Raw genomic sequence first — 14242 nt, forward strand, 5'->3', positions numbered from 1 at the left:
TTTTAGTTAGGTGGCACAAAGCAGATGGGGATTTTATTGTTACCAATATTTGATTGCTTCCAAAGTACCGATGTAGTTGTAATTAACTCGATTAGTGAATAGTGGTCCTATTTAAACAATTCGTTAAAATTCGTTAAAAGCTATGAGGAGAAGCAGACGCCAATCTCTGGTATGTTCTCTTTGAAGTGGGATGGATTATGGAGTTTTTACCCTGCGTGCGGGTCAACACAAAATTGAGTAGACTATCTGACTATCAACAGGAATTGCAAGGCTAGATTGATGAGATCAATGTCTGAGGACACTGAAATACATGCACAAGACGTTCATCAACCGATTGAATCTCAACAACTATGTCAACTAGGCCTATGATAAGTCAGCGAATGCAACAAACGCAGTAATGCTGGCTGACGTTTAATCATATTCCTCTTTCAAGTGCATAGGGAGGTAGGATTTGTTTGAGGAGGTCGAATTCAATAATTTCTCGTTCCATTGAGAAGCTGCATCTGGCGCATCATAAAACGGAGATGATAGTCATCAACAACCGAAAATCGATACATGAGGCGAGAATTAGAGTCAGCAACTACGACTTCACCTCAAAAAATGAGCTGAGTTTCAACAGTCATGTCGAATACGCCTGCAAGCGTGCATAGCGGAACTATCGAGGATGATGGCGAATAGCTCTAGGGTGTGCTCTAGCAAGCACAGGCTGCTGGCAAGCGTACTGTACGTAAGCGTATTTGAAATACTGCGGAAGGGAGGTCCAGTCTGAACTGCGTCGTCCAATAACCAAAAAGCACGCATAGGCTGATGTATCTCGAGAGTCATCAGCGCACTGTACCTCACGAGGCAGCATGTGTAGCGGGGATAGTGTAGAGACGTCTACTCGGGTCTGAGGTAAAGCATTCAATGAATCATTTATTGGCCTGCTCTTAATTAGTTACATAAGTCAAGTGTTGCTTAGATCCTACATTCCCTCCTTACGTTTTATGGAAAATGAATTTTATTATGCTAAAGTTTGTATTCTGATAAGTATACGGGTAAATGTTTCGGTCTCTTGCTGGTAGCTCTAAGAGGTCCTCCGGAGCGCTTGCCATCCTTGATTGGTACGGTTTGTTCAGCCGTCATTGATGGTTGGTTTGTTGAAGCCTGCTGCATTGTTTGATTGCAATTGTTATAAGATGAGTCTGCCAGATTTGTAGAATCGATTTCTTCCGTACCCCCGGGGATTGTAAAATAGTTTTCTGAAAATATTCCTGAAACGAAACTTATGTCTATAGAATAAATGTATTGCTTACCCGAATCGCTCCCAATAGCTAGCATAGGGTTTGCATTTAGAATCCGCTTGGTATGATTGACGTGGCGATTACAAATCACTCCGCTTTTAATATTTTTTTAGTTGAAGACGTGTACCTTTACGTTGTATCACGAGGTATTGATCTGGGTTGAACGTTGTTGTTACAGTCGAACCTCCATGAGTCGATGTTCTATGACTCGATATCGACTCATGGAAGCAAATTATCCCATATTAAAAAATATTTTCTGGGTTACTGTGATGGTCCCTTCAAACAGATTTCCAAAGATTTCCTATTCCACATGTCGATATTTCCACGAGTCGATGGTCCCTTCAATATCGACTCATGGAGGTTTGACTGTAATTTATTCTTTTTTATAAAATTTTTCACAATCACATAATCTCCTACATCGATATTTTTCGGTTTCGCATTACGTTTCAAGTTTGCATATATTCTACCCTTTTCTTTGAATTTCTCATCATTATGTCTTGCTTCAGAGATGTCGACTGGCTTAGAGTTTCCTGGTAATTTGTTCTAGTGTTGGGAGCGGATGAACTTCTCTTATTATGGCCTTATTGGCCTCCCGGAGGTCAACGATGTTTCGGATCTCACCAGAGCTTTTTCGCTTAACCAGCATCGGTGAAACCCATTCTGATGCTTCACTAACGCGCTCAATAATGTCTAGCTTTTCTAAGCTTTTAAGTTTTGTCAAAGTCATTTCTTCAAGCGGAAATGGTATGCGACGTAAGCTTTGGCGGACTGGAGGAACTTTTTTTGTCAATTTTTATATTTGCAACAATGCCTGTAATATGTGGAAATGTTTCTTTGTCAACTGTCCGCAAAAATTTGATCAATCCAAGTTTTATTGCTGTATCACTCGAGAGAAGTGAACATTTGCCGCTCTGGATTACGTATAACGTAGTATCGATGGTTTTCCCGTCAACCGCAACAGTCGAGTCAACTTCGCCTAGGATCTTTAACGGTGTGTTCGAGCCATATGCTTTGAATACTTTTGTGCTTCCTCTTCGAATAGAGTATGCGTCAAATCCAGTTCGTTTTATCTTGATCCAGTCCGTTTCGCTCAAGACATCCTCATCTGCTCCAGTGTCGATCACAAATTGAACCCAGACTCCTCCGACTGATACTGATATTTGGTTTCCCTTAGTGCCGAGGTGAAAAAGATCCACCACATCTTGTGTTATGTTTCCGCTGCCGCTAGATACTTCTCGTACGAATCTCTTGGCTTTCTGATGAGCTTCGAAATGGGGTGGTTGTGCTAGTTGTTTGACTGGCTTTCTTCGTTTCAGGAAGCAACATCGAGAGAAATGCCCTCGTTGCCCACAGCTTCTGCATTCCAGTTCTCTGGCCGGGCACGATGAACTTTTCGGATCGTGTCTTCCATTGCATCGAAAACATCTGAAACGCCGAGGTCCACCGGGTCGAGAGCGTAACTTCAAAACCATATCTTCATTCTTCTCTGGCTCAGTAATACTGATTGCTTGTAGAGTACCAGCTTCATTCCGGTTATCCAATTCACTCATCTGCATTTGAACTAACTCGTGGGTGCGACCAATTTTAAGAATCTCTTCGAATTTGTAATCCTTCTCCAGACATTTACGCTTCAGGTTCTTGTCCGCCGTGGTGGTTATTATTTGATCTACCACCATGCTTTCTAGTTGGTCTCCATAGTCGCAGAAGGCTGCTTGTCGTTTCAGACGGTTGACAAACGTGTCAAACTTTTCACCGGCTGTTGGTTTCATTTCGTGAAATTTCTGGCGCTCCTACGTTTTTGATAGTTTTGGTATGAAATAGTCATCCAGGATTGACATCGCAACGTGATAACGGTTGTCCACAGCGTGTTTTTCATCGACTTCAACTTGTTTCACTACATTTCGGATATCGGGTCCACCGAACATCATAAGGGTTTTGAATTTCGCTTCTTGATCGTCCACATCTTTCCATGCCAGATAAGCCTCAAACTGTTCACGCCATTTTTCCCAACGTGCAGAGACTGGTCCCTCAGCTTCCTCGAGGAACGGCGGAATCAGTTGGTTGACCTAAAATATGATATATTTGAAGAATTCTACGAATGTTTTTTTTCGCATGTGTACATAAAGACGTATATGAAGTACATTCAGCTCAAAACGTATCATTCTGCGTACTTCATCCCAAACGTATGGGTTCCGCATTACCTTGGATTTTAAATCTTTCAATGTTGGATTCCGCTATGAAATATCATATTTTCCAGCGTACTCTTGTCCACACATCAAATTCCGCACTCGACAGATATTAACACTGTTTCTGCGTACTGCATCCCGATACGTTGGGTTACACATGATCGTTTTATTTTTTCTCTCTCTGCGTACTTCATACCGTTGTTATGGTTTCCGCGAACTTATTACTTTTCCTAACAATCACCGGGTCTCACGTCAACAGTGGACAAACTGCAAGAAACATCCCTAAGTGATTCCGTTACCCTGAAGTTCCTAATCCCGGGTCGTATATTTTACAGAAATCTGATATCATGTTCCGGAATTCCGGGTAAATTCATCCCTAAGAAGTTCCATACATGATACAATCTGGATTATCTGTACGCATATACGTTCCATCCCTAAGGAAAATAGAACTTTTTTTTTCTTTGCGGTTGACTTACCATAGGCCACGCCATCTTCATAAATCGGAATAGAATTTTCCAGGAAGCGTTCGAATTGATGTAAGCCTTTTCTACTTTTATCCTCGTCGCCAAAATGTAGAGACGTCTACTCGGGTCTGAGGTAAAGTCTAGAGCAACATTTGAAAAGGGCGTAACAGCCAAATTTTATTCCTTCTGATTCTTCGTCCACATATATAGCTATGTATGTAGACGAAATCAGAAGGAATAAATTTTGGCTGTTACGCCCTTTTCAAATGTTGGTCTAGAAGTATTGAATGAATCATTTATTTGCCTGCTCTTAATTAGTTACCAACATAAGTCAAGTGTTGCTTAGATCCTACAGATAGGACAATTCAACCAAGGACAGGTGAGTCCACTGTCTAGTTCTAATTGTGTACGCCTTGGTTAGCAAACTCCATGGAGAGCAGAACTTTGGCTTGGCCCAGTGCATAACAGGGCACGGATATTTCAGGTGGTACCTACGACTTCTCCCGTATGTTTGATATGGAATGGATACTACCGCCGCCGGTAATCGGAAGAAGGCTGAGCAGTGGAGAGCTGTTACAATAATACAGAGCAGTAGCAGGTGGTCATAGAAGAAGGCGAATTGTAAAGCTATATCCATTTAGAATCCGGAATAATAAAATCATCTGTATCTCGGTAACGGATTGACGTACAAATAAGGTTGATACATCAAAACAAAGGTAATTTACTGCACTTTAAGGAAAAAAATATGATACAAATTATTTCTTTATGTTTCTAGTGAAAATTCGCACCTTCTTCTTTATTCCTCTCATCAAAAGTTGCACACCTCCGAAGTCAACTTCCTTGGCACATTTGTTCCACATTTTGGTCATCTGAGTCGCGTCCCGAGCTGATTTTCCACTTTTTTTAAGCTTCCGCTTCATTACTGCCCAAAATGTCTCGATGGGCCGGGGCTGTGTGGAGTTGCGTGGATTTATTTGTGGGCAGTTGCGTGGATATATTTTATCGATGAAATCTTCGTTATTATCGCGGTACCACTGGATGACTTCCCGGCTGTAGTGGCAACTCGCCAAATCTGGCCAAAACTTCACGGGACCTTTATGGGCTTTATGGAAGGTATCAGGTATCAGAACGTTGGCTCAGGAGGCACGTTCCCCTCAATTTAGGAGATTTGTGCCATCGCTTCACTGGCCTTTCTCATCATTTACCTGACGGAAAAGGAAGTGAAAAGGGGAAAGGAAGAGGAAGTGAAGTTGGAAAGGAGAATGGAACCATTTATAGGAAAGCCAATTATGTAGACTCACACGCATTCAACTAGGGACTAAAAAAAGGTGTCACAAAAACACAGAGGACGTAACAATGGACGAACGTCAAAGACGAAACACAGAGTGCACTGTAAAAAAACGCATAATGCGAATCCATATAGGTGGCAATTTGTTGAAAATAAAGTAAAACACATATTTATAACCCCATTCTTATTGAACTTCACGTTGAGATTGAACAAGAGTAGCCGAAACCGAACATCAAGAACGAAACACAGAGTACACTGTGAAAAACGCATAATGCGAATCCATATAGGTAACATACACAAAGTACATTGTAAAAAAAACGCATAATGCGAATCCATATAGGTGACAATTTGTTGAAAACCAAGTAAAATACATATTCATAACCCCACTCTTATTTAACCTAACGTTGAGATTGAACAAGAGTAGCCGAAGCCGAACGTCAAAATCACAAAAACGCAAAAACGAACGTGAAAATCGCATAATGCGAATCCATAAAGGTAACATACACAAAGTACATTGTAAAAAAACGCATAATGCGAATCCATATAGGTGACAATTTGTTGAAAAAAAAACTAAGTGAAAAAACATTTTCATAACCCCACCCTTATTCAACCTCAAGTTGAGATTAAACAAGAGTAGCTGAAGCCGAACGTCAAAGACGAAACACAGAGTACACTGTGAAAAGCGCATAATGCGAATCCATATAGGTGGAAGTTTGTTGAAAAACTAAGTAAAACACATATTCATAACCCCACACTCACGTTGAGATTGAACAAGAGTAGCCAAAGCCGAACGTCAAAGACGAGACACAGAGTACACTGTGAAAAACACATAATGCGAATCCATATAGGTGACAATTTGTTGAAAACTAAGTAAAACACATATTCATAACCCCACTTTTATTTAACCTCACGTTGAGATTGAACAAGAGTAGCCGGAGATAAACGTCAAGGACGAGACACAGAGTACACTGTGAAAAAACGCATAATGCGAATCCATATAGGTAACATACACAATGCACATTGTAAAAAAAACGCATAATGCGAATCCATATAGGTGACAATTTGTTGAAAACTAATTAAAACACATATTCATAACCCCACTATTATTTAACCTCACGATGAGGTTGAATAAGAGTTGCCGATTATCTCGGAGAAGTAAAAAGTCAACTACGCCATAGCTCCGGTTGGCGCAGCGAGGGCTAAAATACTGTGAAGGGGGCCCTGGTGCCTACAGGCTCCGTTTACGGTTAGGTTCTTATTAGACCCCCCTAACCATTCATTCGTAGGCACGGCCGCATCACACCGAGAATTAGGGGTCTGGTGGACTTTTACCACTGGAACAGGCAATCCGTAATGTTATTCTTAGCCAGATAACCAGCTGCCGACACCACACGGCTATCTAGGCTGTTCGTGGAGAGAAGTTGACATTGACTTTACGTCAACTCTCAATGTGGCCGAACAGCCGAAAAAAGACCGCGGTTTTTGAGACATTCCTCCTTGTACAGCTTCGAGTCCATCGTTTTATTCGTCGCAAACACTTAGGTCTTTGCTCCACAGCTGCATATCCCTTGCCAAAATCATTTGTGTTTTTTTTGCAAGTTTGTCCAAAAAGCGAACTAAAACTTCGCAGGAACTACTCCTCGTGCCGTCGCCATGTAGAATTTTTGGATAGGAAATCCATTTTGACGTAGGTTCCATCGTCGATGAGCAGGATTATCAACGTGGGTGTGCAGATTTTTTTCTCTCCTGTCGGCTTCCATCTGCAATAATTTTTGACTCGCTGCACGAAACATCGTGAAATTTATACCACAGCAAGTGGGCGCCTAGGTAGACAAACCGCTGTGAAAGAATTCTTGCAGCGGTCACTTTCCGTGCCGCTGCAATACAATAAATGATTCCGGATTCTAAATGGACATAGCTTTATCGTTGCGAAAAATAATTGTTGCGTTAAAAAAAAAATAAAGTGAGATAGATCCGAAGATGGGGACTATCCGAGTCGTTCGCGATGGCGATCGAGGTTGGAGTTGAATGGTTCAACGACTAAGCTGGAAGCTGAAAGGCTCAAGAGCATCGAAGTAGGCTAGATCCGCTGCCAGTTCGTTGCGCGTGAATGTGGTGGCCTCGGGTCGTCGCAGCACCATTGAACCGAACGTCATTTCCAACTGAAAATTTTGGATCGACTTCGGCACTCGACCGGCCACCTGATGAGTGATGAGGCGAATCGTCAATTGCGGAGAAGCATCCGCCGCAGGGAGCTATACGGGTAGTCCGCACTTGATTCATTTCAAATGATTTTCATTCTACGACTATATGTAATAGAAATATCTGAACTGTGTACAGTGTCGAATGTCGTAGATATACTGATAATCAGAGCCTAAAATATTCATCTTCATGAAGCAACTTCGGTCCGAATTTTGACAAACATCGCATGAATATTCAAAACATAGAATGACATAGTCAGACGACTACTTCACGAACTCATTCATTCGACTGTCACTGAGTGTGTTTACTATGTGCATAAAAAAACATAATTAGCATTGTTTATGTTGATGTTTACCGTTTAAAGTGCCTCGCGGATGAAAATCGTATTCAGTCCTGTGTGATAAATCACTTTACTCATTTGAAACGTGTTCAGATTTCAGATAATTTATCAATTTGTAGAATGTGCATAAATATCCAATGACTAATATTCAACTGAATATTGACTTCCAGAGCCGACTATGAATGTGTCGGAAGTGAACTGACAAATGAAGAAAAATGGACTTCACCAAAAAATTTCGATTATTTTACACTCTGCTGATAATACTGTAGAGTGTCCACAATAGAGTAATGATGTCCATAGGAGCTAATCCAACTCTTAATAATGGTGGAAACATCGTACACTTCTTCTTCTGTCGAGTATTAGTTAGATTTTTTCTCGCATAGCTAAGACTTCCGGTTTGCTGGCGCCCTGACGACCCAAGACCAAATACTGGGCAGGATTTCCCTCCAAACCGTGTTTGCTGGCCCCTCCTCCATCGACGCTGAAGCTCTGACAGTATTTGCATCACGACTCTGCTGACCGCATTCCACGTACCTCCATCGCGACATATTTGCTCTGCGATGTTTTCCGCCCTTATGGCAGGCATTCTTCTAGGTGCCTCCGCATATCTCGGACAGTCGAATACCACGTGCTCTGGAGTCTCCTCTACGTTGATACACGCTGGGCAGAATGGCGATGACGCATGGTCACACTGCCGATGGGTCCACCTTCCATTATCCGCATTATCCCACTCCTGCTGCCACTTCACCATAGAGTCCAGTCTCACCATCTTCTTCATTTTGATAAGAAAATTATTTTGAGCTTTTTAGTGGAATAAATATAAGATAGTTTAAACTTTCGATCTGTTTCACACTTAAAATCCACTTAAACTCGTTTTTTCTGATCACAGTTCATACATTTGTTTGAATCGTTGATTCAGAAGTTTTTCTGCTTCTTGTTGATGATTGAAAAGAACAATACAAGCAATCATCAACAAGAAGCAGAGGAACCTACGGAAAAACGAACTGACAACACTAACACTGATCGATGAACCGCTGAAGAGGGTATCGGTCCCTATGATCGACACATCACCCACCAGCTACGCCATCGACTGAGGAAATTCGGCATCGATTTAGTATTCTCCAGCAGAAGCAATCAACTGAAGACACTGTTGGGCTCCACAAAGGATAGAGTAGAAATGTTAAATAATTAATTGTTCACAGTGTGATAAAGTATATGTAGGTCAAACAAAAGATCGTTAGATGTAAGGTTCAAAGAACATATTGCAGAAGTAAGTAAGGCTAAGAGGGAAACTGATAAGGGATTAAATTATGAGTTTAGGTCTAAGGTAGCTGAACATGTATATCAGGAAAATCATTCAATTACGACATCAAACATTAAAATTTTAAGAAATGTCTCTTCTCCGTGGAAACTTGATGTTGCTGAGAGCTTGGAAATCTACCGACAGGTACAAACGCGGTTGTTGAATAAAGATCAAGGAAATGGTAGCTCCTGGCTCTTCAGGTTTATACCTAAGCATTAAGCGCATCAAGCGAGTAGAGCATAAGCACCGTAGTAAGATAAGTACCTAGATAAATTATTATACCTACGCATAGTATAAATAGTGTAAGCTGCGATCATTTTCTTCAAGTCGAGTCAAGTACGAGACACTGAAGACGGCCTTACTGTTGAGGTCGAAATACGTATCTGTCAGGATACAATTAAGTGGTGGAATTCAATGGGATTGTTTAAACTCGTCTTATGACAGGTGATCTTCTTCATATTTCTGGTATCTCTTCTTTGGTAGCACTCGATATCCTCTGCTAGGGTTATGAAGATTGGAATCATCCCTGCGATAACGCAAACTGCCTCCGATTAAATGGTTCGGTATGCACTCGCGACACGGAAGGCCATTTGACGAAACACGCTATTCAGCTTCCTCCGGTTACGTTTCGTCTTGAGCGCCGTTCCCCAGGCTGGAATTCCGTACCTTAGTATCGAAGATGATACTGTCGCCAGAAGACGCCTACTGCTGTCTTTCGGACCACGTTTGGCATGATCCTTGCGACTCACCTAGTTATCGTTAGGACGACATCATCCGCGAATCCGTAAATCTTTACACCTTTGGGCAGCTTCAGCATCAGCACTCCGTTGTACATCACATTCAATAACGTTGGGCCTAGTATGGACCCTTGTGGAACGCCCGCCGTAACCCTGATCGACTTCTACCCCGAGTTCGTATCGTAAATCAGAATCCGGTTCTGGAAGTAGCTCCTAAGGATCTTACACAGGAAGTCGGGAATCCGCATTCCATGCAGCGCTGCGGCCATGGCCTTCCAGCTCTATTGAACACGTTTTTGACGTCAATCGTCACTACCGCGCAAACCCGATTGCCGCTCCTCTTCTTTTTGGACGCCCTCTCTGCATCTTCAATGACTGTCCTAATTGCATCCACAGTCGATCTGCCTTTACGGAATCCGAACTGTTTTTCTGATAAGCCAGTCTCACCCTCCGTGAACTGTGTAAGCCTATTTAGGATAACCCTTTCCAGAAGCTTCCCCAGTGTATCCAGCAGACATATGGGCCGATGCTGGATTCCCCGGCGGTTTTCCTGGTTTCGACAGCAGCACCAGTTTCTGGATCTTTCACGTATCCGAAAAGTTTCTTCATCTTCAAATCTTTCGTCACTGATAATAGCTCGTCATTGGACTTGCAAACCTGCAGAGGTTACTCGGTCTTTATCTTCGTACGGCGTACGTCATAGAACCATGGTGCGGGAAAAGACCGTTCACGATGATCTTCAGCTTGTCCGGACACATTTTGGCTGGCGTCGCTGGACACCTGATCTTCTGTGTTACGATTCGATAAGCGTTGCCCCAAGGATCAGTGTTAAATGCGCAACGTCAACTAGCGACCTTACTACGCCCCTGGTCTAATCAATCGCAGATTTCAGCCAAACCCAACGACTGACAAGCCCAACGCTTGGCTGCACCCAATGACTGCGAAGATGATTAAACAACGCTCGGGTTGCTGAACTGATAGATTAATCGAGAATGAGTTGGGAAATTAGAAAGTTAGTCAGTTGAATCCATGTGTGAATTGTTTTTGCTATTGAGTAATTTATTTCTTGAAACCTAGAATTTTTGTCGTTTACTTGTAGTTCTCACTACTACTGGGTATAAATTATTAAACTAAAGTATAACGAATTGAATTAATTACCCTAAACTTACCTAAAATAGGACAGACGACTAAACTAGAGAACATAGAAAAAATAACCTGAATTTCTTTATGAGTACATGAAAATAGAGGTAACTGAAATATCTATATCTAGCCTAACTAAGAATACTTGGACTAATCAAATCAATTAAAAAACTGAAAAGGTGTCTACGATTACATTTCGGAACCAGATGGTTGTGATCAGAATTATATTGTTGTGTGATATGAAGAGCTACTACAGTAAGTGACATCGTACTGTTTAATACATTTATAAATCTAAAAGTAATCGCACTTTTCTAGGAAATTGTAAATCTTAGTCTTCACAACCTCTAGAAGACTATTTCTATCGCCAACAATCAGCGTCAGCTTCTCGGCACAACTCCTTGAAGCAGTTGGACTTGCTGATTTTGATCGCCCGTTTGAAAGCCGCTCTAGCTTCACGGAAAACTATCTTTCGCTCCTCTCTGACCATCTCAGACCTTGCCCACTGAAAGTGTCTCCTAGCTCTGAGACAGGCAGCGCGAAGGTTGGCAAGATTTTCGTGCCACCAGTAACTTGACCGCCGGCTCTTCGTTGGCTTTAATTTCCTCGGCATCGTCGCATCGCAAGCCCTCGCTAGCGTTTCCGCCAGCTGGTCTGCGTCAAGGTTTATAGCGCCGCTGTCCGCTCGAAGTGCTTCGATAAAAAGATCCTTATCGAAGTCCTTCGTTTTCCATCTTCGCCCACAAGACTTTATCTCCCGTAGTACCGTCGGCCTTCGTGTTCCAACACTATACCGAATCGTCTGGTGATCGCTTTGGGTATAGTCATAAACTCTCCAGTTCATGTTCCTCGCCATCGACGGACTGCGTGACATCAATGATGGACTCCCTGTCATCTCCGCGAAATGTACTAACGGTACCTTTGTTGCACAGCCTGAGGTCCAGCTTTGCCAATGACTCCAACAAACTGTAACCTCTGGGGTTAGTCAATCTGCTTCTCCATTCCACTGCCCAAGCGTTGAAGTCGCCTCCGTTTATTACCGGTTTTCGCCCGATCAGCTTCTCCGTGAGTGAGTCCAGCATGCGGTTTTACATACGGCCAAAGTCCGGCTTGGGGGTGCGTTACACAAAGATCCCGTTATTTTTGGCGATTACGAAACCCTCGCTTGAACTGTCTACCACCTCTTGGATAGGGAATCTGCCCATCACTTGAATAGCCGCAATCCCCGTAGCATCCGCCACGCAGTTACCATTGTCAGAAGAGATCCGGTACGGTTCAGCAATAATTGCCACATCACACATTGCTTCTGTTATCGACTGCCACATCAGCTGCTTTTCAGTGTCTCAATGATTGAGATTTAACTGGATGATCTTCATTAATCTCGACTTGCCATCGCCTTCTTGTAGGCAGGGCATTGGAAGCCACCCGTCATATGGTCATTTCCGTCCTCCGGTTTTGCAGAGCAGGCACCGTGGTTGCTTCGTGCAGTCCCTAGCAACGTATCCTTCTCCACCACCGTCTACCGCCCAAGTAACATTTTAAGTTTTATTCCTCTCTTGGAATGGTTTTCAAGATCAAATTATAAGAACTCACAATAAAACCCACGACCACACGACAACCTTCTGATGACCACTATAAGAGTAAGATATGACCAAATGGCCCACCCTTGATAACCACTATAAATACGTAAATAAGAGTATTTGGAAACCCTTTTCAAGCCACCCGCAAAAAAGGGAATTTGGCTGCGGCAGCTGTCAAAAAAGTTGCTTTGAAAAAGAGAAAAAAAAACATCACAGAATAATAAAAACAAAATGGATTGTAGATGAAAATGAAAACAACAAAAAATATTTTCCAAGGTTTTTTCTTCGGTATATATTTATTAAAATGAGCTGCGCGTTCAGTTTTATTGTGAAACCTAGTAAAAAAAATGAGATTGAGCACTAGGCGCCGACAAAATTATGTAGTTCTGGGCAATACACTGGACATAATTATAACATCGATACTCTAAATATCCACTTATTCCATTGATTTCTCTCACCAATATATTTGCAATTCTAACCAATTGCCCAGAAAGTTCTTTATGCGGCGTAAATATTGTCTAGAAGTGAATTTCAGTAATGAATTTCACTGATTTGGAAATGCTTTTCTATTTTCAATATGGCCATCATGCATATCGAGCAGAAAAATGTTGCTCTCGACGAACACTGTAATAAACTCTTTGCATTGCAAATATTCTTATTGTGGTTATTCATTCGACCACATTACGGCCAAAAATTTTGGCTTTGATGGAGCTTTGAAAATATGATTTATTACGCTCTCAGTTATAACCGTAAAGCTGCCCATAAGATCAATCAGCATTTGACGTTTGAAGCTTTTTCAGCAGATTTATGAGAGGTTTATTGATAGCAATAAGAACGCCAATAGAACATAACAACTGGTCATGGTGACTGCTGTTATAAATCCGCTATAAGAATTGAATAAATCTAACAAGCATTGAAATTGTTACTTGGGCGTTGTGATCTCGTTCAGGTCTCTGCACTCGACCACTGCCTCCTGCGTAAAAGCTCTTACGGTTACGTTTCCTTCACTACCTAAGGAATTGGCAATGTGCTCTCGGAAGACCGAGCTCCTGACCGTGGGATCCTTCTTCAGCTCGAACAGCAAATCCCCTTTTGAGTACGGCTAGTCCTCATGACTATCAAGGCATCCCCTTTGACCCTCTCACGAGAAGAACGATGTTTTTGGTTGATCTTACACCGTAGCACACCACGCAAAGGTGTCTACCCAGCGTTATGGGGGGTCTGTAGGTCGGATAACTAATTTGTTCAAAATGTTTTCTTGGGCTTAGATAGATTAATTCCATCAAACAGACAGTTATTGAAAAAGTTGCATACTCTCACCTCTATTTGGCTGGCTGACACTGGCATTATGAGCATTATGAACATTATTGCTTCAAAACGCTCGAACCTGGTGCTCCATCCCTAGATGTTTGTCATTTGTTCAACTATTTGGACGCAGTGGTTTATTATTCGTAATGTGATATCATCGCATGTTTTTGTCTTATATGCAGTAGACTTATACTGGGCACGGGAACCGTATTTCGTATCTGTGGGCAGCTCTCTTGTCTGATGCATGCGACCGTGTGTCAGTCAGTACCCACAAACCGTGTAGAGAGGTAGGCATTGGGGTTGCATGGACTGGCCCATTGGCGGATATCTCTAGTGTTGTTTATCATCAGATCGCCGCACAGCACATGGTCGGACTCCTATCTGTTTGAGGGTTTTGGATTACATTGTTATCCT

General features: G+C 42.2%; 1 protein-coding gene across 2 annotated transcripts; it reads right to left on the bottom strand.

The window, feature by feature from the left end:
* Nucleotides 1-1816: 1816 nt before the first annotated feature.
* Nucleotides 1817-4025, bottom strand: LOC134204487 (uncharacterized). 2 transcript variants are annotated; one of them, XM_062679302.1, is made up of 2 exons: nt 3946-4025; nt 1817-3349 (listed from the first exon to the last, which is right to left on the bottom strand). In XM_062679302.1, the coding sequence occupies exon 2, from the start codon at nt 3050-3052 to the stop codon at nt 2015-2017; it is 1038 nt and encodes a 345-aa protein (XP_062535286.1). In that variant the 5' UTR covers nt 3053-3349; nt 3946-4025; the 3' UTR covers nt 1817-2014. The 2 variants fall into 2 exon arrangements, with proteins under 2 accessions (XP_062535286.1, XP_062535287.1); XM_062679303.1 differs by lacking the exon at nt 3946-4025 and adding an exon at nt 3485-3538.
* Nucleotides 4026-14242: the final 10217 nt, after the last annotated feature.

This window comes from Armigeres subalbatus, unplaced genomic scaffold (genome assembly GCF_024139115.2).
Source record: "Armigeres subalbatus isolate Guangzhou_Male unplaced genomic scaffold, GZ_Asu_2 Contig623, whole genome shotgun sequence".
Lineage (NCBI taxonomy): Eukaryota > Metazoa > Arthropoda > Insecta > Diptera > Culicidae > Armigeres > Armigeres subalbatus.

Coding starts and splice junctions, on each gene's coding strand:
- LOC134204487 (XM_062679302.1), bottom strand. CDS start 3,052: ATGAAACCAACAGCCGGTGAAAAGTTTGACACGTTTGTCAACCGTCTG.